Here is a 27,032-nt window from a genome sequence, read left to right on the forward strand (position 1 = left end):
TTAGCATGAAAAACATTTCACATCCATATACAAGTAAGTTAATTATTATAATCTTTCGCTGACACTTGGATCAGCTGTTTACAAATTCATGGAAAGACAATGATATCCGTTTCTCTTTTAAGAAAGAAGGCTATGTACAGGACAAGTTCAAAACAAAAAATATATACCACTATCTCCACAGGGGGCAACAAAATCATCATGAACTATTGCTGCTTATTAACACATAGTCAACTAAATAAGTCAATTAAAGCATATGTACTGTTTTTTAACCATAGCAATGTACTAATTTGGAATATAAGAAATGTACTAGTTCTGACCATCAGGAACATACTGGTTCTGAACCTTAGTAACTGCTAGCTTAGTATTTTACAAACTTGCTGGTTCTGAACATAAGAAATGAAGTAATTCTGAACCTTGATAACATTCTGGTAATGAACTTTGGGAACATACTGGTTCTCCACCTTAGGAATGTACTACTTCTAAACCTTAGGAATGACTGGATCTATGCACTAGAAACATACTGGTTCTAAAAAGACCAATGTAGTAATTCTAAGATAACTAGTGATTGGAGCAACTAAATATGAAAGATTTCAATGTAAAGCAGCAAAGTTTGAAGTCATCCTGAAATTAAAAGCTTTCCCATTATAAACTGAACGTAGCTCTTTTTTAGTAAAAGATTGCATGATGTAACTCACCATCTTATCAAAATCAGCAAAAAATGATGGAGCAGAGGAGTCCTGGGTTAGGGGGCAAAAAAGAAGTTAAAGACTCAAAAATGTCAATTGAGAAGCAAAAAAACATTATTATTGAGCATACACAGGAGCATAAATTCAAAATGTGAGACATAAGACAGGATGCCCAGTGAAGAGAAACATAAAGACGGGAAACTAAAAGAGGTGCCTAAAGCTATGGTCAATGATTTGCTTGTTGAACCTTTAATTTGTATGATCCAAGATGGGATCAAATGTTTGTTCATAGAAAATAAAAGAAGCTGTATTTTACACAAGTTTAAGAGTTGCTGCAGACTGTTTCAGATCTGAAATATCTGTAAACAAAGATGAATAAGGCCTGGAAAAGCCACATTTAAAAGTTTTCATTAACAATTTAAGTAAAGTTTGGAACATTACCTGTGAAAATCCATTAAATGCATCAGTAGCCTAGATCAAATGACAAAGATAAATATTAGAATTAGTTGCCTTTCATAAAAATGAGTGTAAGATGATGAAAATGAGAAATGAAGAATGGAATGAACAGGAAGACAAAGCAAGCAAGAGGAGAGTTGGGAGGAGCTCAGGCTGGGATCCAGGATTAGGACAATTTTCACTATTCTCAGTCTGTACAAGGGTGGAGGACAGGGAAGAGTCTTTTGACTTCTACTCAATTCTAATCTAGCACACTGAAGAGGGGAGGAGTCATGTACCTCTTCCTTCTCTGTATCTAACTCTTGGTACAACTTTCCCAATCTCCGGTTTGCAGCCTCATCTTCAGACATGTCTGAATTTTCTGGTTCTTTGTGAATCCTGGAAACATTTGCATCTTTAATCATGTCTGCAGCTTCTCCAGAAATAGACTCAGAGTTTTCTCCGGAGACAGAAGAGCTGCTAATGACATTAGCTTCCTGCCAGGACGTCACGTTGAAGGCAGCATCTCCCGTCCCTGAGGAGACCGCTGGGAAACCTTGGGCAAAAGGGTCTGAATCCCACCCACCTTTACCATCTGAAGTGTCCACAACCTCACCTCCTTCAGAGCTCTCAGCAAATGGATCCAATTCAAAATCATTCCCTTTGTCTCCTCTCAGTTTTTCAGCACAAGGATCTGAATCAAACGCACCTCCTCCCTGTGTTTCTGTTGCAGTAGATAAATCAAACGCACCTCCTCCCTGTGTTTCAGCAAAAGGATCTGAATCAAACGCACCTCCTCCCTGTGTTTCAGCAAAAGGATCTGAATCAAACGCACCTCCTCCCTGTGTTTCAGCAAAAGGATCTGAATCAAACGCACCTCCTCCCTGTGTTTCTGTGGCAGTAGATAAATCAAACGCACCTCCTCCCTGTGTTTCAGCAAAAGGATCTGAATCAAACGCACCTCCTCCCTGTGTTTCAGCAAAAGGATCTGAATCAAACGCACCTCCTCCCTGTGTTTCAGCAAAAGGATCTGAATCAAACGCACCTCCTCCCTGTGTTTCAGCAAAAGGATCTGAATCAAACGCACCTCCTCCCTGTGTTTCAGCAAAAGGATCTGAATCAAACGCACCTCCTCCCTGTGTTTCTGCAAAAGGATCTGAATCAAACGCACCTCCTCCCTGTGTTTCAGCAAAAGGATCTGAATCAAACGCACCTCCTCCCTGTGTTTCTGTGGCAGTAGATAAATCAAACGCACCTCCTCCCTGTGTTTCTGCAAAAGGATCTGAATCAAACGCACCTCCTCCCTGTGTTTCTGCAAAAGGATCTGAATCAAACGCACCTCCTCCCTGTGTTTCAGCAAAAGGATCTGAATCAAACGCACCTCCTCCCTGTGTTTCAGCAAAAGGATCTGAATCAAACGCACCTCCTCCCTGTGTTTCTGTGGCAGTAGATAAATCGAACGCACCTCCTCCCTGTGTTTCAGCAAAAGGATCTGAATCAAACGCACCTCCTCCCTGTGTTTCAGCTACAGTAGATAAATCAAACGCACCTCCTCCCTGTGTTTCAGCTACAGTAGATAAATCAAACGCACCTCCTCCCTGTGTTTCAGCTACAGTAGATAAATCAAACGCACCTCCTCCCTGTGTTTCTGTGGCAGTAGATAAATCAAACGCACCTCCTCCCTGTGTTTCTGTGGCAGTAGATAAATCAAACGCACCTCCTCCCTGTGTTTCAGCTACAGTAGATAAATCAAACGCACGTCCTCCCTGTGTTTCAGCTACAGTAGATAAATCAAACGCACCTCCTCCCTGTGTTTCTGTGGCAGTAGATAAATCAAACGCACCTCCTCCCTGTGTTGTGTTGGTTACAGAATGACCAGTAGAATCTGATGTGAGTTCACTTTGTTGTTCTTTACCTGGACGGTAGCTCTCTATTGCTACATCCTCACCTCCACCTTTCCACCCCTCTGAAGTATTTGCTGGAGGATCTTCAGATGAAAGTTCATCATCCGCACTCGCCCAGCCTCCCCCCTGAATCCCATCCCCCCATTCCTCAGCAGTTTCATATTCAGACCCAGACCCATCCGGGGACCTAGACCACTTGTCTCTTTTGTCCGCTGTGCTGTCTTCAATTTCTTGACCGAACTCGTTAGTGAAAACAAGTCCTGGGGTGGACTTCCTGCGATCTTCCTGACCAGCACCGTATCCCCCTGAATCTAACTTCCCCGCCTCATCTTCATCACTTCTGACTGCCTCACTGTCCTCTGATTTCCAGCCTTTAGTCTGGTTTAAGCCCTGATCCTGACCCTGAGCCCCCCCCTGAGCCCCCTCCAGCCCTGCAGCAGAGGCCTCAGCTCCTGAAGCAGCGTCTTCATTAGGTGATAATGAACCAAAGTCAGCCGACCAGTTGGCAACGAAGCTGTCATCTGCAGCCTGCTTAGAAAAGGCAGGGAATGGGTTAAAGTTTGATACCCCCACCACACATTCACACACATTCACACACATTCACACACATTCACACCCCACACACACATTCATACACACTCACACACAATTCAGGGATTGTGTAGACTGTTGATGGGCGACGATGTTTAAATCCAGAGACTTTGTTTTGAACACCTGCATGACATTTCTACAGATGTTTTACTTAAATGGTGTGTGTGTGTGTGTGTGTGTGTACTATGTGTATATTGTGTATGTGTGTGTGTGTGTGTGTGTGTGTGTGTGTGTGTGTGTACTATGTGTATATTGTGTGTGTGTGTGTGTTAGAGAGAGTGTGTACTATGTGTATACTGTGTGTGTACTGTGTGTGTGTACTATGTGTATATTGTGTGTGTGTGTGTGTACTATGTGTATATTGTGTGTGTGTGTGTTAGAGAGAGTGTGTACTATGTGTATACTGTGTGTGTACTGTGTGTGTACTATGTGTATATTGTGTGTGTGTGTGTGTGTGTACTATGTGTATATTGTGTGTGTGTGTTAGAGAGAGTGTGTACTATGTGTATACTGTGTGTGTACTATGTGTATATTGTGTGTGTGTGTGTGTGTGTGTGTACTATGTGTATATTGTGTGTGTGTGTGTTAGAGAGAGTGTGTACTATGTGTATACTGTGTGTGTACTGTGTGTGTTGGTGTGTACTATGTGTACATTGTGTGTGTACATTGTGTGTGTGTGTGTTAGAGAGAGTGTGTACTGTGTGTATACTGTGTGTGTACTGTGTGTGTTGGTGTGTACTCACAGGCGGAGCTGTTTCAGCGTCGGCCTTCAAAATAAAACAAATAGTGTTAACACGTGATGGAGTAATTGTTTGAATAAATCATGTATTGGTCATATTCGATGTGTGTGTTCAGACATGTGAGATGGAAGACGAGGAGTTACTCACCGACCACATATCCCAGGGTACAGCAGTCTGAAAGGTTCACAGCAGGGTGTTCATTTAGATCAGTATCAATCACAGACACTAAATATATTCTGAGTCAACACTAAGGGTCATAAAAACCTGTGGGATTGGTGAAACACTGTCATCAGGCTGAAAAGCATCAAAGTCGAGGTCCAGCAGAGATTCTCCAGGTCGTTCATTGGGCTGATAGAAACAGACAGCAGGTGTGAACAGAACACACAGGTGAGTCTGATCATTGAAGATAATAGGACTCAACACACCTGGGATGGAGAAGGTGCAGGTAAGAACTCTCCTCCAAACAAGTCGATAATCTGCTCCTCTGCCACCTCCTTGGACGGTGTTGCCTTTGGTGGGGGGGGCACTGGGGGCCCCTTTTTAAGCTGCAAAAAGTTTTTTGTTTTTTTATAAATCAACAATGATTTAATGTTCTGAGATTTCATGACTGTTTCTGATCTTTGGTTTCAAATGAAAGAAACCAAAGATACATCAAATGATTACTGTGTTCATATCAACTACTGTACTGTCTTTATATATATAGACCATGTATATATACACTATATATATATACAGTCTATACCTTTGTATATATATATATATATATATATATATATAAAAAGGAATAATTTAAATAATTTGACAAACACCGATCACATGAGTACAACATAAATTAACACACACACACACACACACACACACACACACACACACACACACACACACACACAGTATATAAAATATATATGTGTGTGTGTGTGTTTGACTACTCAGCACAGACAGTCATAGACAGTCATACAAACACATGAATAAACTGCTGTTGTGTGTTCACTCACCCAGTGACAAACAAATGTATGCAGAAAAAAAACAGTCAGAAAAAATTACTTTGAAGGTCTACAAGTCGATCATTCATCAATAGCCCTAACGAAAGGTCTCATGTCTCATCAGCCATTGAAATATTAAATCATTAATAACTCATTAAGTCCATTATTGATACAACACGTAAATAATGGATGAAATGTCATAAAGGTCAATAAGGAGGAGGCAAGTATGACCTTTGACCTCTGTCTAACAGACTCAAACACTTGTTGTAAAGGATCTTTTACTCACAAAGGCCGCTGTTGGTGTTATAGGGCGAGGTCAAAGGTCATATGCAGTAGAAGATGTTGGGTCTGGCTTGTTTTTCTGTTTTATGACTTAGAAATTATTTCAGTACTCATGTTCATCATCAAATGTAATTTCTGACAACTTAGTCTGGTTCTGATCCAGGTTTCTGTCTGTTTATCATGAGTCTGGTTCTGATCCAGGTTTCTGTCTGTTCATCATGAGTCTGGTTCTGATCCAGGTTTCTGTCTGTTCATTATGAGTCTGGTTCTGCTCCAGGTTTCTGTCTGTTCATCATGAGTCTGGTTCTGATCCAGGTTTCTGTCTGTTCATCATGAGTCTGGTTCTGATCCAGGTTTCTGTCTGTTCATCATGAGCCTGGTTCTGATCCAGGTTTCTGTCTGTTCATCATGAGCCTGGTTCTGATCCAGGTTTCTGCCTCTTAAAAGCAGTTTATTCTTTGATTCATTGATTAACAGACTTGGCATTGTACCACACTACTCTTGATGTAATTTCTCCTGGTGAGTTAAAATATTATCACTTTAGCCATCGAATATCACTGGAGCTCCTGAGTCCTTCCTGTGTGATTGTCACGCTTCATTGAAACTCATTAACAGCACCAGCATCTACCAAGAACCTGGACGTAATAGAACTTGATTTTACAGATAGCAGATTTTCCTGTATTGAAGACCTGGATCCAGTTTAGACTAGATCTGCCTAGGACAGTGACCTAGAGAACATCTTATCTTTGAAAAGGGACTACCTGCTAACCTGTGACGTGGATCTACGGGATATGAATCATAACTATGATCTTCCTGTGAACAGGACTCTTATCCAGTCAAGATCAGGTCTACCTGTGTTGGCGACTTGGGTCGGGGTGGTCCAGGTGAGACGGGGCGGAGCATGTGATTGGCGCTGGCGTCTGGACTCTCAGGTGGACTTTCGTCCTCAGGAGGGGAAGGGGTTCTGGCAAGTCGCAGAGGTCCTGAATCACTGAAGGAAAAGATGGACACCAGATGATAACGCAAGGCAGCTTCTCATTGGTTGGTCAGTGTCAATTGTTAGGGACAGCTGTGTTGCAGCTGTTTGATGGTGATATAATTAGGTGATGTGATTCTACAATTCTACAATTCACTTAGCAGACTCTTTTATCCAAAGCAACGTACATCAGAGAGTAAGAACAACACAAGCAAGGATCTAGAAAAAAGGGAACAATGTGAGTAAGAGCAAACGATCAGCTTTGAGTCTGATTGGACACACAGGTGCTGACAGGAAGTGACCACAGGTGCTGACAGGAAGTGACCAGAGGCAAAGCACAACATTGAGGGCAGTTCTTGAGAGCTCTAATCAGTATAGAAACCATCTTATAAGTCGTCGTTATCAAACAAAAACCATCGTCATTACCATCATCATCATCAATAATATGGAGACCATCATCATCATCAATAATATGGAGACCATCATCATTACCATCATCATCATCAATAATATGGAGACCATCATCATTACCATCATCATCATCAATAATATGGAGACCATCATCATTAAGTTAGTAGGTATTCATGAAAGAGCTGGGTCTTTAGCTTTTTCTTAAAGGTGCAGAGGGACTCTGCAGATCACATGGAGTTTGGAAGTTCATTCCACCACCAGGGGGCGACAGAGGAGAAGAGTCCAGTCAGAGACTTAGGACCCTGTTGTGAAGGTTGGATCAGACACCTTTCATTGGCAGAGCGTAGTGGGCGGAGGGGGATGTAGACCTGGATCAGAGAGTTAAAGTAAGGAGGAGACGTTTCTGTCACAGTTAAGCGAACAGCAGAGTTTTAAATTTGATGTGAGCAGTAACTGGGAGCCAGTTTAAGGAGATGAACAACGGAGTGACGTGCTCTTTTAGGAAGGTTGAAGACCAGTCGTGCTGCTGCATTTTGTATCATCTGCAGAGGTTTGATAGTGCATGTAGGAAGACCTGCCAGTAGAGATATCACAAGAGCCTGTACCAGGAGCTGTGTAGCATGTTCTGTCAGGTAAGGTCTGATCTTCTTGATGTTGTGATGTTAGCTGGTCATCAATCATGACACCCAGGTTCCTGCAGACTTTGTGGGCATGAGTTTGGTTGTTCCAAGCTGGATATTGATCTGTGGTTGCATAGAGGGACTGGCTGTGATGACAAGAAGCTCAGTCTTTGAAAGATTGAGTTGAAGGTGCCGTTCATTCATCCATTTAGAGATATCAGCAAGGCATGATGAGATTCTTGCAGAGACTGTAACATCGTCTGGCGGGAATGACAGGAAGAGCTGGGTATCGCCAGCATAGCAGTGGTATGAGAAGCCATGAGCGGATTATTGAACCTGAGCTTGTGTATATGGAGAAGAGAAGGGGACCAAGCACTGACCCTTGAGGTACCCCTGTGGATAAGCTGTGCACTTTGGACACTTCCACGACACTCTAAAGGATCGCCCAGAGAGGTACGACACGAACCAGCAGAGGGCAGATCCTGAGCTATTCAGAGAGTGTGGATAGGAGGATTTGATTAACTTTAAGAATGAACTCACAGAAACAAAAACATTTGAAGAAACTGTGGAGGCACTTCTTAAGAACTTCATATCATTGTGATTATAAGTGAGTAAGCATGAAAACACAAACGCCGGTTCATGTTCATGTTCACCTCTCATCAATCAGAGGAATCATATGAACCTCATTTTAAGAACTACTCAGTGAGTGTATGTGTTTCAAATGCAGTTTGTCTACTGTGAGCATGGCACTGACCTCGGAGCTCCTTGGATGGTGAACATTTTGTCAGAGTGCTGCTCGGCCAGCTGAGTCATCACTTCATACAGCTGCCTGCACACCTGGAGGTCACAACAACATTTCAAAGTTTTACTTTTCTAAAAAACATTTCTTTCCAAAAGCAAACTTTCATGTCTCAATGGATGTGTTCTTTACTCTCTCCTGGAAACACGTGATGTCACGGAGTGCTCAAACTGGATTGGCCACAAATGTTTTATCTTTGTGTTTGTAGATCTTTGAAAAAATAAGAACTGACTGAAACATTGATATTAAATCAGATGTTTTTTATTCGTTGGTCTGATTCATTTTCTTGTCATTGTCTGGCTTTAATCTAACTGATGATCCAGTGTTCAGGAAGTAGGGGACTAGACAGGTGTTTTATTTCTGACTGTCCGATGTTGTTGCTGTTGGTGATAACAGTGCTTTGTCGGCTGCAGTGGCTCACTTGGTAGAGTCGGTCGTAGGGGTTTTGATCTGTAGCTCCTGCAGCTACATTTCCATGTACTCCATGAGTCCTCGGACAAGACACTGAACCCTGAATTGCTCCCCCTGCTTTATCGGTGGCGTATGAATGTGTATGAATGGATGAGTTAATACTGATGGACTCTTTACACAGTGGCCTCTACCGTCAGTGTGTGAATGTGTATCAATGGATGAGTTATTGCTGATGGACTCTTTACTCAGCAGCCTCTACCATCAGTGTGTGAATGTGTTGGTGTGACGAACGGTGTATAAGCAATATACAAGCTCAAGTCCATTTACCATTTACCAGGTCCATAATGTTTTGTGATACATTTTAGAAAAGAAATAAGACGTTGATATTAAAAGAAAATCAGCCTGTCCCCACCAGAGAGATCTCACGGTGAAATTTGGCCTCCAGACTTGTCACGCTCTTATAGGTGCTGATGTAGAAACCAACCCGGCTGCAGAAAAACAAAAATGTTCATGAGTGTATGTCACTGTCTTATCTATCTACAAACTGTGTAACTCACTGTCCTGGTGTTTAAAAGTTTACTCTGAGATCTCTAAACACCTGACAACCGGTCAAGTTTCATAAAAATATACAGGAACAAACTACTGCTGAACACTGATACACACGTTGAAGGGATAGTTGTATATTTTTTTAAGTGTGGTTGTGTGAGGTACTTGTCAATAAAAGGTACATTATCCACAGGAGCTAGTCAGCGTGGCCCTTTTAAGGAGACACCAGTTAGAGTGCTGGCACCGAGGCTTGGCTATACACACAGATTTGTTTGCACCAAATAATTTCATTAATTGTAAGGAAAGAAAACGAGCAAAAAACAACGTTGGGGTAAATTTATACTATATATAAGATTGATTGATTGATAAACATTTCAAATATCCACAGCGTGTTACTTTTCAGCAAGAAAGCCCCTTTGTTTTAACACTACTTCAGCATACCATATACATGTTCTTACGCCAGCAGCACACTGATCTGCTGTTCAGGTCTATAGTGTACCACTCAGCGGGAATTTTGCAGAGTAGACTGATAATTACATTGTAAATTTTGACATTATTGCACCCCAGTTTGAGATCATTATAAGTAGGCTGACAAGTGTTGAACGATTATCTGACTGACCCTTCACAGAAATGATTATCGACTTTATTATTCTAGCTCAGTTTTCATCAACAATGGACACTAGTGTGTTTTCATCAAGTAAAAAGCTCACAGTTACACATGTACAGCCCCAGTTAACTTGGGGTTCCTCCAGTCCTCCAGTTACCACAGAAGAAGTTACCAGTTTCCACGGTAAAGTGTGTGGGAAAGTCATTTAAAAAGGATGAAGAGGTGCTAAAACAAACAGGCTTGCTGATGGAAAATAAAGCACTGTGGATTTTTTCAATATACTGTACATTTATCCTGCAATGTTTGTGAGTCCAGTTTTTCTGAAATTGACTTAATTAAGTGGAGCAAACGACCCCGTCTGGTACAATGTAGAGACCAACTTCAGTGCCTCTACTCTGACCAGTCTCTCCTTAAAGAGGCCACACCGACCAGCATCTTTCCTTTTAAATCACAGATACACACATCTACACACAATGAGTAACACACAGTATAGTTGCTTCCGTCCTCAGTGTTTTTCAATGTCTCTATTGACCAATCATCTTGTAAGGGACGGAGCCTTAGATCTGTTTCCTCACTAGGTTTCACTAATTAGTCAACACATTGCAGTGTATATTAATGACTTCCTGTTTATTGATCACACACTGTTATATCATATATATTCAGGTGTTTATGTGATGTGCCTCACCTGTCCCATAGGGTGGGCAGTTCATCCTGAAGACCGACATTCAGCTCATCAAACACTTTCTGAGCCTTTCTGAGCTCATCGTCAGCCTGTAGGAAGACAAAACCAGTGTGTTTACAACATGACCTTCACACCACACCTGGACAGGTAGAACATAAAACATGGACAGGTAACATACCACACCTGTCACGATGTCCTTTAACTTAAACATGAATCTCATGAAAGTTCATCAAAGACGAGTGAACTCACCTTCATCATCTTGCGATCACTCTTCATCCCTGAAACCTGCAGAGTTTCCACGTGATGGCGAGCGCTGTCATAGTCGATAAGTTTACGACTTCTTTTGGCCACACGGGTCTGAAATGTGGAAGTTCCAATCATTAGTTGACGAGTCATCAGCACTGTTAAAGATCATTTTATTTAAAGACGAATTGTATTACTTTGAGATCTGGAAACTGTTGCAGATACGCATCAAGGTTCAGGAGAGTTGAGTCCACCAGTTTATTGTGGAAATCTTCCCACAATGCATCACTGTCCTAAAGGAAACACACAACAACCAACATTATTATAGTTACTCTGCACCATGTCCTAACATTTTCAGGACTTGGAGTGTTGCAACAGTTTCATGTCATCACCCTGCGCACCATAAACGTTCCTGACAGGTATCTGTTAGTCAACACATCGGCTCATGTCAACTTCAAACTAATTTTTTACAGGGGGCTGTAGGAAAAGAGACCTTATACTGAGGTTTAATGGATTCCTGAACTCGGACCAGTTTTCCTTAAGAAATCCATTAAGAGCAGTATCCCGGACTAACCAGCTACAAGCAAGCAGACGCCCCTCCATCATAGTAAGATGTCAGTTTTTTGATGAGTACTGGTTTTAGTCTATTACTTCATGTCTCCTTACTGACAACAATGAAACCATTCTAATAAATAAATGGTATCAATAAGATCCGTTTGGAAACATCCATCAAACAAAAGATTGTCATTTCAACCAGTTTGTGACATGTCTGCATGGCTACTGGTGCTAAAAATCAAAAAGATATAATCCAAAATCTTAACCAGTGTTCAGCTTTGTACAGGTCACTCCGACATCTGGACACACACAGGTGAGGCTGTTCTGAGATGGGGTTAGGGTTAGGGTAAGGGTTAAGTCAGTCTAACGGGTAAGTCTGAGTCTTTAATTGTCTCTCTAACCCTAACCTGAGAACTTTGTCAAATCTTAAATGACTCTGACCTTCCCAATGACCATGACATCATCTTTCCCGTGCCAGTCGGGTTCGTAGACTTCATGTAGAGATTGTGTCAGATTGATGGAGGCCTGCTGCATCCCTGCAAGAGAAGAATCAAGTAATGAGGTTGTCATGGTTAACTTAAACATGCATGTTTAAAGGCAGAAACACAGATTTCATATCACTAATCCATGATGTCAATTTCAAAGTAATCAAAAATAAAAACAAATTGTAATACCATAGAGAAGAAACATGAATGAACAAATGTTAGTTTGTAAAGTAAAATGATATTCAGATCTCTTCTCACCTTTAATGGCAGCCATGTAGGATTTCATTTCCCTCTGCAGTCGAGAGCCTTCAGACTAACAACACACACACACACACACACACACACACACACACACACACACACACACACACACACACACACACACACACACACACACACACACACACACACACACACACACACACACACACACACACACACACACACACACACACACACACACACACACACACACACACACACACGGTGTGTCAGTTTCCTGTTTCAGGTTCTGTCTCACTAATGTGAGACTGCAGGACTATAAAAGTCAAACACAAGCTGAAACAAAGAGACTGACTCAGACTGACCCGTTAGTGTGACTTAAAATGACCCGTTAGACTGACTAAGACTGAACCGTTAGACTGACCTGTTAGACTGACTAAGACTGAACCGTTAGACTGACCCGTTAGACTGACCCGTTAGACTGACTAAGACTGAACCGTTAGACTGACCTGTTAGACTGACCCGTTTGACTGACTAACACTGAACCGTTAGACTGACCCGTTAGACTGACTAAGACTGAACCGTTAGACTGACCTGTTAGACTGACTAAGACTGAACCGTTAGACTGACCCGTTAGACTGACCTGTTAGACTGACTCAGACTGAACCGTTAGACTGACCCGTTAGACTGACTAAGACTGAACCGTTAGACTGACCCGTTAGACTGACCTGTTAGACTGACTCAGACTGAACCGTTAGACTGACCCGTTAGACTGACCTGTTAGACTGACTCAGACTGAACCGTTAGACTGACCTGTTAGACTGACCCGTTAGACTGACTAAGACTGAACCGTTAGACTGACCCGTTAGACTGACCTGTTAGACTGACTCAGACTGAACCGTTAGACTGACCTGTTAGACTGACCCGTTAGACTGACTAAGACTGAACCGTTAGACTGACCTGTTAGACTGACTCAGACTGAACCGTTAGACTGACCCGTTAGACTGACTAAGACTGAACCGTTAGACTGACCCGTTAGACTGACCCGTTAGACTGACTAAGACTGAACCGTTAGACTGACCCGTTAGACTGACTAAGACTGAACCGTTAGACTGACCTGTTAGACTGACTCAGACTGAACCGTTAGACTGACCCGTTAGACTGACTCAGACTGAACCGTTAGACTGACCCGTTAGACTGACCTGTTAGACTGACTCAGACTGAACCGTTAGACTGACCTGTTAGACTGACCCGTTAGACTGACTAAGACTGAACCGTTAGACTGACCTGTTAGACTGACTCAGACTGAACCGTTAGACTGACCTGTTAGACTGACCCGTTAGACTGACTAAGACTGAACCGTTAGACTGACCCGTTAGACTGACCTGTTAGACTGACTAAGACTGAACCGTTAGACTGACCTGTTAGACTGACTAAGACTGACCCGTTAGACTGACTCAGACTGACCCGTTAGACTGACCTGTTAGACTGACTCAGACTGACCTGTTAGACTGACTCAGACTGACCCGTTAGACTGACCTGTTAGACTGACTCAGACTGAACTGTAAAGTCGACTTGAAGCAGAAATTGTGTCAGAGCAGACAAATTGAACATTGAAAATCTTAAGTGTATTGCCAACATGGTTGTCTCACCTCCTGCCTCCTGAAGTTGACGACCACTTGTTCAAATTGCTCATCTTTGGTCTCATCTGCTTTCCCGAGTTTCTGCAGCACCTGTAAATCATGAAATGACAAAATTAAAATGTATTTTTTATCGCTTAAAGAACATTTAGCTAATTCAGTAAATGGTGATCTTCATAGGCATTGTATTTCTCACATGTAAGAATTACTGCTTATTGCCAGCTACTACATATAAAAATGTATGTGAGGCTAAAAACACAGGACATAAGAAATCTTCTGGCCGGACGTTAAGAATCTCTCGTGTGGACAAACAGAACTTTGCCTTTTAGAATGCTATGTTCCACAGGTAACAAGGAAAAAGTTCCATGGATGTAAATAAAGCCAGTGGCACCATCTTGGATCCTTAACCTTGTTTGACCTTTTACTTGACACACATGAGACACACATGGGAATGAACAGACTGGCTTCAAAACATGGTACACTAACAACTGAGAATTCCATTTCCTTCACTAAGTCCTCACTGCTCTGTCAGAACCGAGTCATGTTTCAGCACCACGGACAGTCCTCTGTCAGAACCGAGTCATGTTTCAGCACCACGGACAGTCCTCTGTCAGAACCGAGTCATGTTTCAGAACCACGGACAGTCCTCTGTCAGCATCGAGTCATGTTTCAGAACCACGGACAGTCCTCTGTCAGCATCGAGTCATGTTTCAGAACCACGGACAGTCCTCTGTCAGCATCGAGTCATGTTTCAGCACCACGGACAGTCCTCTGTCAGCATCGAGTCATGTTTCAGCACCACGGACAGTCCTCTGTCAGCATCGAGTCATGTTTCAGCACCACGGACAGTCCTCTGTCAGCATCGAGTCATGTTTCAGCACCACGGACAGTCCTCTGTCAGAACCGAGTCATGTTTCAGCACCACGGACAGTCCTCTGTCAGCATTGAGTCATGTTTCAGCACCACGGACAGTCCTCTGTCAGAACCGAGTCATGTTTCAGCACCACGGACAGTCCTCTGTCAGAACCGAGTCATGTTTCAGCACCACGGACAGTCCTCTGTCAGCACCGAGTCATGTTTCAGCACCACGGACAGTCCTCTGTCAGCATCGAGTCATGTTTCAGAACCACGGACAGTCCTCTGTCAGAACCGAGTCATGTTTCAGAACCACGGACAGTCCTCTGTCAGCATCGAGTCATGTTTCAGAACCACGGACAGTCCTCTGTCAGAACTGAGTCATGTTTCAGCACCACGGACAGTCCTCTGTCAGCACCGAGTCATGTTTCAGCACCAAGGACAGTCCTCTGTCAGAACCGAGTCATGTTTCAGAACCACGGACAGTCCTCTGTCAGCATCGAGTCATGTTTCAGCACCACGGACAGTCCTCTCAGCATTGAGTCATGTTTCAGCACCACGGACAGTCCTCTGTCAGAACCGAGTCATGTTTCAGCACCACGGACAGTCCTCTGTCAGAACCGAGTCATGTTTCAGCACCACGGACAGTCCTCTGTCAGAACCGAGTCATGTTTCAGCACCACGGACAGTCCTCTGTCAGAATCCCATTACACAGTAGTGTATATCTATAATAATAATAATACATTGGTTTTATATAGCCCTTTTCTGAAAACTCAAAGACACTTTGACAAAAACATAAAACAATAAAACAAAATAAAAAACGACGAGGACAGTACAACGAAGAAGTAATGTAGGGGGGGAAGGGGGTGAATTAGTGGTTGTAGGCAGTAATGAAGAGGTGAGTTTTGAAGGATTTCTTGAAGGAGGTGAGTGTGTGGGAGTCTCGGATGTTTTTTTGGGAGTGAGTTCCAGAGGGTATCTATGAACATATATATGTACACAATATGTGTATATATATGTTGTATATGTACTGTATTTTCACACATTGTGTCTATCTATATATGTATGTACACAGTACTGTATATCTATAAACATATTTATGTACTGTATTCACAGTTTGTGTATATCTATATATGTATGTATGCAATATACACAATGTGCCATAGCCTACATGTATATATATATATATATATACACATGTAGGCTACTGTATTCACAAAACCACTGGCAGACCTCCTCTATAAACAACGTGCAGGTAGTAGTGACGCCATCACGCCGCCTCCCCTTCTGCCGACCTTGACGCAGAAAACTCTCGTTCTACGTAAATCTTTAGAACGTGACAAACGTGCAGGGCCTTACGTCATCACGATGTGTTGTAAAAACGTTAAAGCACAGACAAGGTTTCAATGTGTGTAAGTGCTGTTTGTAAATGTATCAGAATGACGTCACTCACTATTTAACACACATAAAGATCATCTATCCATGAGTGGAAATACCGGAAAGACTAACAAATCAACAGAGAAGCTGAGCAGGCCCGCAGCCACCAACCACCTACATCCAGCCGTCCTCCTGCACCGTCACCTCCTTCATCATCAACATCATCACCATCATCATCCTCCTCCTCTGCTCTTACCTTCTCCTGCGCGCGGTTCAGCCGTTTCTGCACGTTTTTAGCGAAGATTCCCGTTTTGATTTCCGCCATGATCACCGAAAGAGAGAGACGGATTAACGGCGGAGAGAGGGAGAGATGCGCTGACAGCAGGGGGAGGGCTGTGTGAGTGTGTGTGTGTACTTGTGTACTTGTGTGCAGGGGGCGGGGCTTAAAAGGACAGCACACAGTCTGCTGATAATCAAACAGGGGTTCAGCAGCTAATCTGTCTGCAGGTGGAGGAGATTATTCACACGCTATTTGTGCTTCAATTTCTGACAGCAGTGTGACGTAAAAACAGGAAGTGATGCAAAAACAAACAAGAAAATAGCAACCAGCAACCATGGCTTTAAGGCTGCATTCAGGTACTCCTCGGACATTTAGTTATGCTGCAATCAGGTGCTCCTGGGAAAGTTGGATATGCTGCATTCAGTGGTGATCGAGCGGTGAACTCCAAATGGGCGCAGGTGTAAAAAAATAAACAATAGACAATAACTGTAACTGAACGTCTGCATGAAATTACATCTATAATTATAAATAGATTTAACTTCAGCAGTGAAAACAAAACCCAACATGAACAGAACAAAAACATTTCCCAGCTTTAATATAACAATGAGTAAAGTCTTTTCCCTGTTCTTTAATATAACAATGAAAAAGGTCTTTTACCTTTTAATATAACAATGAGTAAGGTCTTTTACCTTTTCTGTAATATAACAATGAGTAAGGTCTTTTACCTTTTCTGTAATATAACAATGAGTACCTCTCATAGTATATTTAGAGTCTGTACCACGAGCAGGTCTGATAACTGAAGGCTCTACCTCCCATAGTACATTTAGAGACCGTAGGTACCACGAGCAGGCCTGATAACTAAAGGCTCTACCTCCCATAGTACATTTAGAGACCGTAGGTACCACGAGCAGGCCTGATAACTGAAGGCTCTACCTCCCATAGTACATTTAGAGACTGTACCACGAGCAGGCCTGATAACTGAAGGCTCTACCTCCCATAGTACATTTAGAGACTGTACCACGAGCAGGCCTGATAACTGAAGGCTCTACCTCCCATAGTACATTTAGAGACTGTACCACGAGCAGGCCTGATAACTGAAGGCTCTACCTCCCATAGTACATTTAGAGACCATAGGTACCACGAGCAGGCCTGATAACTAAAGGCTCTACCTCCCATAGTACATTTAGAGACTGTACCACGAGCAGGTCTGATAACTGAAGGCTCTACCTCCCATAGTACATTCAGAGACCATAGGTACCACGAGCAGGCCTGATAACTAAAGGCTCTACCTCCCATAGTACATTTAGAGACTGTACCACGAGCAGGCCTGATAACTGAAGGCTCTACCTCCCATAGTACATTTAGAGACTGTACCACGAGCAGGTCTGATAACTGAAGGCTCTACCTCCCATTGTACATTTAGAGACCATAGGTACCACGAGCAGGTCTGATAACTGAAGGCTCTACCTCCCATAGTACATTTAGAGACCGTAGGTACCACGAGCAGGTCTGATAACTGAAGGCTCTACCTCCCATAGTACATTTCGAGACTGTAGGTACCACGAGCAGGTCTGATAACTGAAGGCTCTACCTCCCATAGTACATTTAGAGACCATAGGTACCACGAGCAGGTCTGATAACTGAAGGCTCTACCTCCCATAGTACATTTCGAGACTGTAGGTACCACGAGCAGGTCTGATAACTGAAGGCTCTACCTCCCATAGGACATTTAGAGACCGTAGGTACCAGGAGCAGGCCTGATAACTGAAGGCTCTACCTCCCATAGTACATTTAGAGACTGTACCACGAGCAGGCCTGATTACTGAAGGCTCTACCTCTCATAGTACATTTAGAGACTGTACCACGAGCAGGCCTGATAACTGAAGGCTCTACCTCTCATAGTACATTTAAAGACAGTAGGTACCACGAGTAGGCCTGATAACTGAAGGCTCTACCTCCCATAGTACCTTTAGAGACAGTAGGTACCACGAGCAGGCCTGATAACTTAATGCTCTACCTCCCATAGTACATTTAGAGACTGTAGGTACCACGAGCAGGCCTGATAACTGAAGGCTCTACCTCCCATAGTAACTTTGGAGACTGTACCACGAGCAGGCCTGATAACTGAAGGCTCTACCTCCCATACTACATTTAGAGACAGTAGGTACCACGAGCAGGCCTGATAACTTAATGCTCTACCTCCCATAGTACATTTAGAGACTGTAGGCACCACCAGCAGGCCTGCATTCTGGGAGCGTAATGTTCTTGAAGGGCAGTACGGCACTAGTAGCTCCTTAAGATAAGATGGTGTCTGGCCATTTAGAGCTTTGTAAGTGAGAAGAAGGATCTTGAATTCTATTCTAGACTGTATAGGGAGCCAGTGCAGAGAAGCCAACACAGGAGTAATGTGGTCCCTTTTCCTAGTTCTAGTCAGTCCACGAGCTGCAGTGTTCTGGACTAGTTGAAGAGTCTTTAGAGACTTACCAGAGCACCCTGACAAAAGAGAATTACAATAATCCAACCTGGAGGTAACTAATGCATGGATGAAGAATCTGAGAAAGGCTGCCTTTTCTCCTTCAGAAGAATGATACTGCTGTTGAGCTTCTTGATCTGGAGGTCTAAGTTCAAAGTCTAACCAAGGTCCTCAAGAAAACTGAGAGGCGTAGTGATGTCATCATTCTTAAAATATCTGTGAGCGTGTGTGACGATCTGTTCTGAGCTCCCCATCTGCTGTTTGCAGGACTAAAATTATATCAATAAACTTGTCTTTTCAGTCTAAAAATTTATTTCACACCAACAGAGTTTCTCCTCCACGTGAGGTGACGATGATTCTACTTTGAGTCATCAGCGTGTGTGGTGTGTGCATGTGTGTGTGTGTGTGTGTATATATGTCTGTGTGTGTGTGTGTGTGTGTGTGTGTGTGTGTGTGTGGTGAGAATGAATCAGGGACACTCTTCCTCCTCTTCCCTCCTTCCACCTCCTCTTCTGTCGTGACGTTCTTTCAGGAGAAAACACCACAAACAGTCCTGAGATATTCTGAGAGAGTACTCACTGTGTGTGTGTGTGTGTGTGTGTGTGTGTGTGTGTGTGTGTGTGTGTGTGTGTGTGTGTGTGTGTGTGTGTGTGTGTGTGTGACTCACAGGGAAATACCTCTGTGGTGGAGGGAGGGATTAAACATGCAGAGAGGTATAATTACAGAGCAGAGAGGGAGAGTAGACTGACCCTGCACACATTCAGCTCAGACCGGAACCATCAGGACCAGAACCACCAGGACCAGAACCACCAGGACCAAACTATTCTGACATCATGTGCCCTTTTTCTGTGTTCTTCTTTCTGGCTATGGGTCTTCTGGTTGATGCCTCTCCGACAGTCTCTCCGGCTTTGGAGGTGGATGTAAAGTCTCGGCTCCAGGAGAGGGCGCCGTCCTCGGATTGTCCATCATGCTCTTTGTCTCACATGAGGAGAAACTCGTCTACTTTGGGAGGACAGAATGACATGGTGGAGGCAGTGAAACGTCACATTCTGAACATGCTGCACCTGAGCACTCGGCCCAATCTGACACAGCCAGTCCCTCGTGCTGCAATGCTCAACGCCATCAAGAAACTCCACGTGGGCCGTGTTGCTGAAGATGGCAGCGTGGAGATCCAAGAAGGCCAGGGCACAACAATATCCCCTGAACCACCATCAGAAATAATCACCTTTGCAGAGCCAGGTGCGATCCAACATTGTTTATCAAATAACACTGACTAAGAAGAAAATAGAAGTTTGATCTCTAATTTCACAGTCTGAAAGAGTCAATGCTACAGAGTCATTAAAATGTGAGAGAGTCATTAAAATGTTAGAGAGTCAGTTAAATGTTAGAGAGTCAGTAAAATGTTAGAGAGTCATTAAAATGTTAGAGAGTCAGTTAAAATGTTAGAGAGTCAGTTAAAATGTTAGAGAGTCAGTTAAGATGTTAGAGAGTCAGTTAAAATGTTAGAGAGTCAGTTAAGATGTTAGAGAGTCAGTTAAATGTTAGAGAGTCAGTTAAGATGTTAGAGAGTCAGTTAAAATGTTAGAGAGTCAGTTAAATGTTAGAGAGTCAGTTAAGATGTTAGAGAGTCAGTTAAAATGTTAGAGAGTTAGTTAAATGTTAGAGAGTCAGTTAAATGTTAGAGAGTCAGTTAAGATGTTAGAGAGTCAGTTAAATGTTAGAGAGTCAGTTAAGATGTTAGAGAGTCAGTTAAAATGTTAGAGAGTTAGTTAAATGTTAGAGAGTCAGTTAAATGTTAGAGAGTCATTAAAATGTTAGAGAGTCAGTTAAGATGTTAGAGAGTCAGTTAAATGTTAGAGAGTCAGTTAAGATGTTAGAGAGTCAGTTAAGATGTTAGAGAGTCAGTTAAGATAAATGTTTGAGAGTCAGTTAAGATGTTAGAGATTCAGTTAAATGTTAGAGAGTCAGTTAAATGTTAGAGAGTCATTAAAATGTTAGAGAGTCAGTTAAGATGTTAGAGAGTCAGTTAAATGTTAGAGAGTCAGTTAAGATGTTAGAGAGTCAGTTAAGATGTTAGAGTCAGTTAAAATGTTAGAGAGTCAGTTAAGATGTTAGAGAGTCAGTTAAAATGTTAGAGAGTCAGTTAAATGTTAGAGAGTCATTAAAATGTTAGAGAGTCAGTTAAGATGTTAGAGAGTCAGTTAAAATGTTAGAGAGTCAGTTAAATGTTAGAGAGTCAGTTAAGATGTTAGAGATTCAGTTAAATGTTAGAGAGTCAGTTAAATGTTTGAGAGTCAGTTAAGATGTTAGAGATTCAGTTAAATGTTAGAGAGTCAGTTAAATGTTAGAGAGTCATTAAAATGTTAGAGAGTCAGTTAAGATGTTAGAGAGTCAGTTAAATGTTAGAGAGTTAGTTAAATGTTAGAGAGTCAGTTAAGATGTTTGAGAGTCAGTTAAGATGTTAGAGAGTCAGTTAAATGTTAGAGAGTCAGTTAAATGTTAGAGAGTCATTAAAATGTTAGAGAGTCAGTTAAGATGTTAGAGAGTCATTAAAATGTTAGAGAGTTAGTTAAATGTTAGAGAGTCATTAAAATGTTAGAGAGTCAGTTAAATGTTAGAGAGTCAGTTAAGATGTTAGAGAGTCAGTTAAATGTTAGAGAGTCAGTTAAGATGTTAGAGAGTCAGTTAAGATGTTAGAGAGTCAGTTAAGATGTTAAAATATAACATAGTCACAGTTAAAATGTTAAAATGATACTGACTTAGTTAAACGTTACAGACTCAGTAATCTTGTTGCTGATGTCACACTGTCGTTTCAGTTTGTGTCACTAATCAAATAACCTAGTGGTTATGTCTTTCATCCCATGTGCTATTTGAGGCTAAGGTCCTCACCACAGCGGACATGTGTTGGAATCCGGCCCTGGTCCTTTGATGCATGTCGTCCCACACTCTCTCTTCCCAACATTTCCTGTCTCTCTTCAGTTTTCTTATCTAATTAAAGTTTAAAAATGTCCAAGAAATATCTTTAAAAAAAAAAAAAAAGTTTTTCAAACACATGTACATTCAGAACACACTTAAATACATATATTGATATTCATACTTAACGTGTCAGATAAAACAATGAGCAGGAAGTAGCTCATGACCAATCCTGTTGTCTTTCTGCTTACATAAATGTACAGAATGCCTTTGTGCTATAAATAGTTTTTTCTTTTGATTCAAATTGTCCCTCAAAGGCTCAAATTAGAGGAGGGGGCATACCGAGTGGTCTCAGGCCGTAAATAATCTTTTTATTCAGACAAATCTGGGCCTCAGTAATTATCCTGCAGAGAGACAAAGAGTGTGTGTGTGTGTGTGTGTGTGTGTGTTTGACCTTGTTAACAACATTCCCTGTAAGCAGGCTTTTCCTTTTTTTAGTGTCACCGCTCACATGGAATATATTTAGAGGCAGCGGCTCCATTCATGCCGTTGTCGTAAATGAATTTCTTTGTTCGTTCATTTCAAAAGACAGGAAGACAAAACGAGAGGGGGCTTGGTGTCTTTATTGATGAGAAACATTCATTTCAGAGCAAATGCAGCGGGGTCAAATACAAACTGTTTAGCATCAAACAGAAGTAACCCTCTTCACCTGCACTTTTTATGATCCTGATTGAAAACAGGTTCTCCAGTGAAAACCATCAGATCTTTAAAGATTGTTAAGATAACTTAAACCTGGATTACTTTTAATCTAACCCTGAAGCAGGAGCAACGTGTAAATGAAAACCAAACTTTGTTGTCAAAGATCCTGGAGTTCACCAGCACCTGAGAACCAGATCACCATTTCTGAGGGATGTGGCTAATTCCTGCTAACATGTTAACTTCTCTGTGTTTCAGGAGGCTCTCCGACCTCTGTGACCTTTGACATTACAATGGACAGCAGTGACTCGTCTGTGGTTGAACAGGCCAATGTCTGGATCTTCTTCAAGGTGTTGAAGGGAAATCGAGCGAAAGGCAAAGTGATGCTGAGGCTGCTTCTTGAGGATGATAAAGGTGAGGAGGACTGTGTTTTAGAGAAGATGGTGGACGCTCGGCGAAGTGGCTGGCACACCCTGGCCATCTCTCGCCAGGTTCAGAATCTGCTTGAAGGCGGCAGCAGCTCACTCAGCCTGGAGGTTTCCTGTCCTCTGTGTGCTGAGGGTGGAGCCTTGCCTGTCCTGACGACTGGAGCAGGAGGGCGAGATCAATCTCACCGACCTTTCCTCACTGTGACGATGCGACCTCGAGAGGAGCTCACCCAGCGACGAATCAAACGAGGTCTTGAGTGCGACGGGAAACTTCGCCTTTGCTGCAAACGACAGTTCTACGTGGACTTCAAAGACATCGGATGGAGCGACTGGATCATTGCTCCGTCCGGTTACCATGCCAACTACTGTGAGGGAGACTGTCCGAACCACATGGTGAGTTTCGGCGGCTCGTCCCTGTCCTTCCATTCAATGGTCATCAACCATTATCGCCTGAGGGGCCATGGGCCGTTTCAAAACGTGCGGTCGTGCTGCGTACCCACGAGGTTGCGTGCCATGTCCATGCTGTACTTCAATGAGGAGCAAAAGATAATCAAAAAGGACGTCCAGGACATGATCGTGGACGAGTGCGGCTGCTCGTAACCACGGAGATGCATCAAACAATTCATGCTTTTGAGCAGGACCTATGTTTAGTTTAGACTCTTTTCCACATTGGAACCACCTGAAGAGCCTATGCAACATGTTCTCGAGTCGGTGTGAGTCATTCCTTACACTGTGTTCTGTTGTTTTATTACACTGTGTTCTGTTGTTTTATTACACTGTATTCTGTTGTTTTATTACACTGTGTTCTGTTGTTTTATTACATCGTGTTCTGTTGTTTTATTACATCGTGTTCTGTTGTTTTATTACACTGTGTTCTGTTGTTTTATTACATCGTGTTCTGTTGTTTTATTACATCGTGTTCTGTTGTTTTATTACACTGTGTTCTGTTGTTTTATTACACTGTGTTCTGTTGTTTTATTACACTGTGTTCTGTTGTTTTATTACATCGTGTTCTGTTGTTTTATTACACTGTGTTCTGTTGTTTTATTACATCGTGTTCTGTTGTTTTATTACACTGTGTTCTGTTGTTTTATTACATCGTGTTCTGTTGTTTTATTACATCGTGTTCTGTTGTTTTATTACACTGTGTTCTGTTGTTTTATTACACTGTGTTCTGTTGTTTTATTACATCGTGTTCTGTTGTGTTTCATTGTAGGACATACATATTTGATAGAATGGTTCCTTTGCTTACTGAAAGTGAGAAGACTTTTGAGTAATTAGTTCTGATTATCACCTTCAGCCTGAAACACCTTCATGGAGCCCCCGCCCTGTAGGCCCACCACCTGCAGGGAGAAGCATTGGGTGCACGCCAAGCCGGATGGCAGGCATAGGTGGATGCCTGGGCATACTAATCCCAGGCGACCCTGACTAGTTCTCGGGACATGGAATGTCACCTCTCTGGCGATGAAGGAGCCGGACCTGGTACTGGAGGTAGAGTGCTGCCAGCTAGATATAGTTGGGCTCAACTCAAGGCACAGCCTGCCCGATCATGGATTGGCCATAACAAACACCATGTTCGGGCATAGTGATGTGTTTTTGTGTACTTGGATAAGTGTACCTGGTACCAGAACACCCTAGGCCAAAGATCGATGATCGACTTTGTTGTTGTTTCATCAGATCTGAGGCCGTTTTGTTTTGGACACTCGGGTGAAGAGAGGAGCAGAGCTGTCAACTGATCACCACCTGGTGGTGAGTTGGATCAGATGGCGGACAGACCTGGTAAACCAAAACGTGTAGTGCGGGTGAAGTGGAAACATTTGGCTGAGGCCCCTGTTCATAAGGTCTTCATTGCCCACCTCAGGAAGAACTCCTCTTTCATCCTGGCGGAGGTTGGGACATGGAGTCCAAGTGGTCCATGTTCAAAGGAGTTGTGGTCAGAAGACCGTCAGTGACTGTCATGGTGGCAAACTACAAAATCCGCTGGTGGACACCGTCAGTCTGAAAAAGGAGGAAAAAGAAGGCCTTTCGGGTTTGGTTAGCTGAAGGGTCTCTGGAAGCAGCTGTCAGGTATCGGGTGTATGGGAGGGCTGTGGCTTCAGTGATTGCGGAGGCAAAAACACGGGTGTGGGAGGAGTTCGGGGAGGCTATGGAGAAGGACTTTTGGTTGGCCTCAAGGACGTTCTGTCAAATTGACCAAAGGAGAGGGAAGTCTGGGTTTATTTACTACGCTAGCTGCCACGGCGACAGAAGAAAATGGATGAATGGATGAAAATTATAATGAAGATGATGGTGATTTTTATTATTTTTAATATAGTAACAAATTGAATGTTAATATTTGCACACATTGGAGACTGAATATTAGATTGAGAAATAAACCAAAGAATGATATTACTGATGATGAATGTTAAACTTTGTGAATAGATTTTATTTCTTATAAAAAATAATCTAATTTATTTTTTTTAGTTTCATTAATAAACAAAAAACTTTCAACCTTTAATCATGTTTGTGTCTTTTTTTAACAGCAAACCCATTCTTGACAGCATGCTGTGTCCTCTTGCGCCCCCCCCCCCCCCCCCCTTCCCTCCCTCAGGACAGAGATCTGAGTGTTTAACATTAAATAATCCACCAGGAAAAATGGGGGCATTAAATGTTTAGCCAAGGAAAAGGGGGACAGCGGCGACCAGTTGGCAAGGCAACGGTCTGATTGTTCACTGACCTACAAACTCACACAAAGCACTCTGGGTAATAGAGCACATTGCCTCAATAATCAAACTTGAATTAAAAACAGATTCAGAGCTGCACTCTGCTGCTTTAAATCCAACTTTTTTTAAAAAGACATTTTTGAATCATGATCAAATACAAGAGTTCATGCCGCTGGTTCAGGTTGGTCTTTGGAGAAGTTACTCGGACACTTTGATACGTGCCTCACCCTCCTTCAATTCAAATCAAACCAAAGCTCTCTATTGAAATGGGAAACAAAAGTTTACATCGACAAAGCAACTGATGAAAATACCAAAAATATAAGAGAAATATACAAATGAAGAGATAAAGAAGATGTTCAAAAAGGGTGTATCCAAAGATGTGCAGCATAACAGTTGGGTATATAACAGTTTAAAATACAAAGACAGAAGGAGACTTGTTCTTAGAATATATATATATAAGAAAAGGTAACTAAAGGTCAAAATGTAAACATGTAAACATGTAACTTTATGAATACAATTGACCCTGTGTAAACACACAGTGATTATCAGTGCTGATGGTCATTGCGAGTTTAAATGGCTGGTTTTCAGCCTGGTTCATGTGGTTGTGTGTTCTCGGGCGCTCTTTTCAGTTCACAGATCTTGCTGTTGTGGTTCCACATTGCTGTACCCCATCAGCAGGTATGGATCTACTTATTGTTTAAGTTACTGTTGCGGTTGTATCAAGTCAACTTTGGTAATATTCTTTAATAATTATATTTAGTTATTATTAATATAAATAACAATATTATTAAACTATGTTTAATCAACTCAGGGACACCACCCTGTAATCAGGGTAATATAACCAAAATATCACTCAAATCAGTCTCAAAATAGTTACTTAATTACTAATTGTGGGGCGGCAGTAGCTCAGTCTGTAGGGACTTGGGTTGGGAACCGGAGGGTCACCAGTTCAAGTCCTGGTACGGACCAAATATGGAAGTTGGTCTGGTAGCTGGAGAGGTGCCAGATCACCTCCTGAGCACCGCCGAGGTGCCCTTGAGCAAGGCCCCAAACCCCCTCCCCCACCACCAGCTCATGTGGTTGAAAAAATGGTGGACGACAAAGGAAGTCGTGTGGCTGCCTGTTGAAATAGTTTGAGCTCTCTGAGCTGAGTTCAGTAACTGTTACTTAAACACTACTTTGATTCCACAGCGGGTACACTGGTCTTTCTGATTGTGAAACTAGCACAGCATTACATACATAGGCGAACACGGCGGTTCATCACAATAAAACAAATGCAGCAGCTTACAACAGATAATAAACAGAATGTGACGTTCAGTCAACAATTATGCATAATTATCAGTGGTTATAAAAGTGTCATGATTTGGTTTTGTATTTGAGTTTCCCTGTTTTATCCCAGTGTTGCTTGTTCGGCGGAGTGCTGTCTGCCCCATGTTCCTGTTCCTGTTCCCGCAGAGCGCCGTCTGCCATCAGTTCCGGCAGGGTGCTGT

At 42.5% G+C, this 27,032-nt stretch overlaps 2 protein-coding genes across 7 annotated transcripts in view; one reads left to right on the forward strand and one right to left on the reverse strand.

The window, feature by feature from the left end:
- amph (amphiphysin) overlaps positions 1-16,565 on the reverse strand; it is a 22,800-nt gene extending 6,235 nt beyond the window's left edge. The window contains exons 1-18 of one of the 6 annotated variants that reach the window (XM_065953427.1): positions 16,307-16,561; positions 13,831-13,911; positions 12,215-12,269; positions 11,913-12,007; positions 11,114-11,209; positions 10,923-11,030; positions 10,677-10,762; positions 9,251-9,326; positions 8,383-8,465; positions 6,474-6,612; positions 4,782-4,901; positions 4,621-4,704; positions 4,504-4,530; positions 4,360-4,383; positions 2,587-3,553; positions 1,421-2,544; positions 1,128-1,157; positions 696-737 (exon numbers count right to left, since the gene is read on the reverse strand). In XM_065953427.1, the coding sequence (XP_065809499.1) occupies positions 696-737; positions 1,128-1,157; positions 1,421-2,544; positions 2,587-3,553; positions 4,360-4,383; positions 4,504-4,530; positions 4,621-4,704; positions 4,782-4,901; positions 6,474-6,612; positions 8,383-8,465; positions 9,251-9,326; positions 10,677-10,762; positions 10,923-11,030; positions 11,114-11,209; positions 11,913-12,007; positions 12,215-12,269; positions 13,831-13,911; positions 16,307-16,375 (3,306 nt within the window). In that variant the 5' untranslated portion in view covers positions 16,376-16,561. Of the gene's footprint in view, positions 1-695; positions 738-1,127; positions 1,158-1,420; positions 3,554-4,359; positions 4,384-4,503; positions 4,531-4,620; positions 4,705-4,781; positions 4,902-6,473; positions 6,613-8,382; positions 8,466-9,250; positions 9,327-10,676; positions 10,763-10,922; positions 11,031-11,113; positions 11,210-11,912; positions 12,008-12,214; positions 12,270-13,830; positions 13,912-16,306 lie in introns of all 6 variants that reach the window. The other 5 variants (XM_065953428.1, XM_065953426.1, XM_065953425.1 and 2 more) reach the window with 5 other exon arrangements.
- A 2,902-nt stretch (positions 16,566-19,467) lies between these two features.
- On the forward strand, positions 19,468-25,337 carry LOC110002909 (inhibin beta A chain-like). Its single transcript, XM_020658591.2, has 2 exons — positions 19,468-20,042; positions 22,671-25,337. Exons 1-2 carry the CDS (start codon positions 19,637-19,639, stop codon positions 23,438-23,440), a joined length of 1,176 nt encoding a protein of 391 aa, XP_020514247.1. The 5' UTR covers positions 19,468-19,636; the 3' UTR covers positions 23,441-25,337.
- Positions 25,338-27,032: the final 1,695 nt, after the last annotated feature.

Source organism: Labrus bergylta, chromosome 4 (assembly GCF_963930695.1).
Source record: "Labrus bergylta chromosome 4, fLabBer1.1, whole genome shotgun sequence".
Lineage (NCBI taxonomy): Eukaryota > Metazoa > Chordata > Actinopteri > Labriformes > Labridae > Labrus > Labrus bergylta.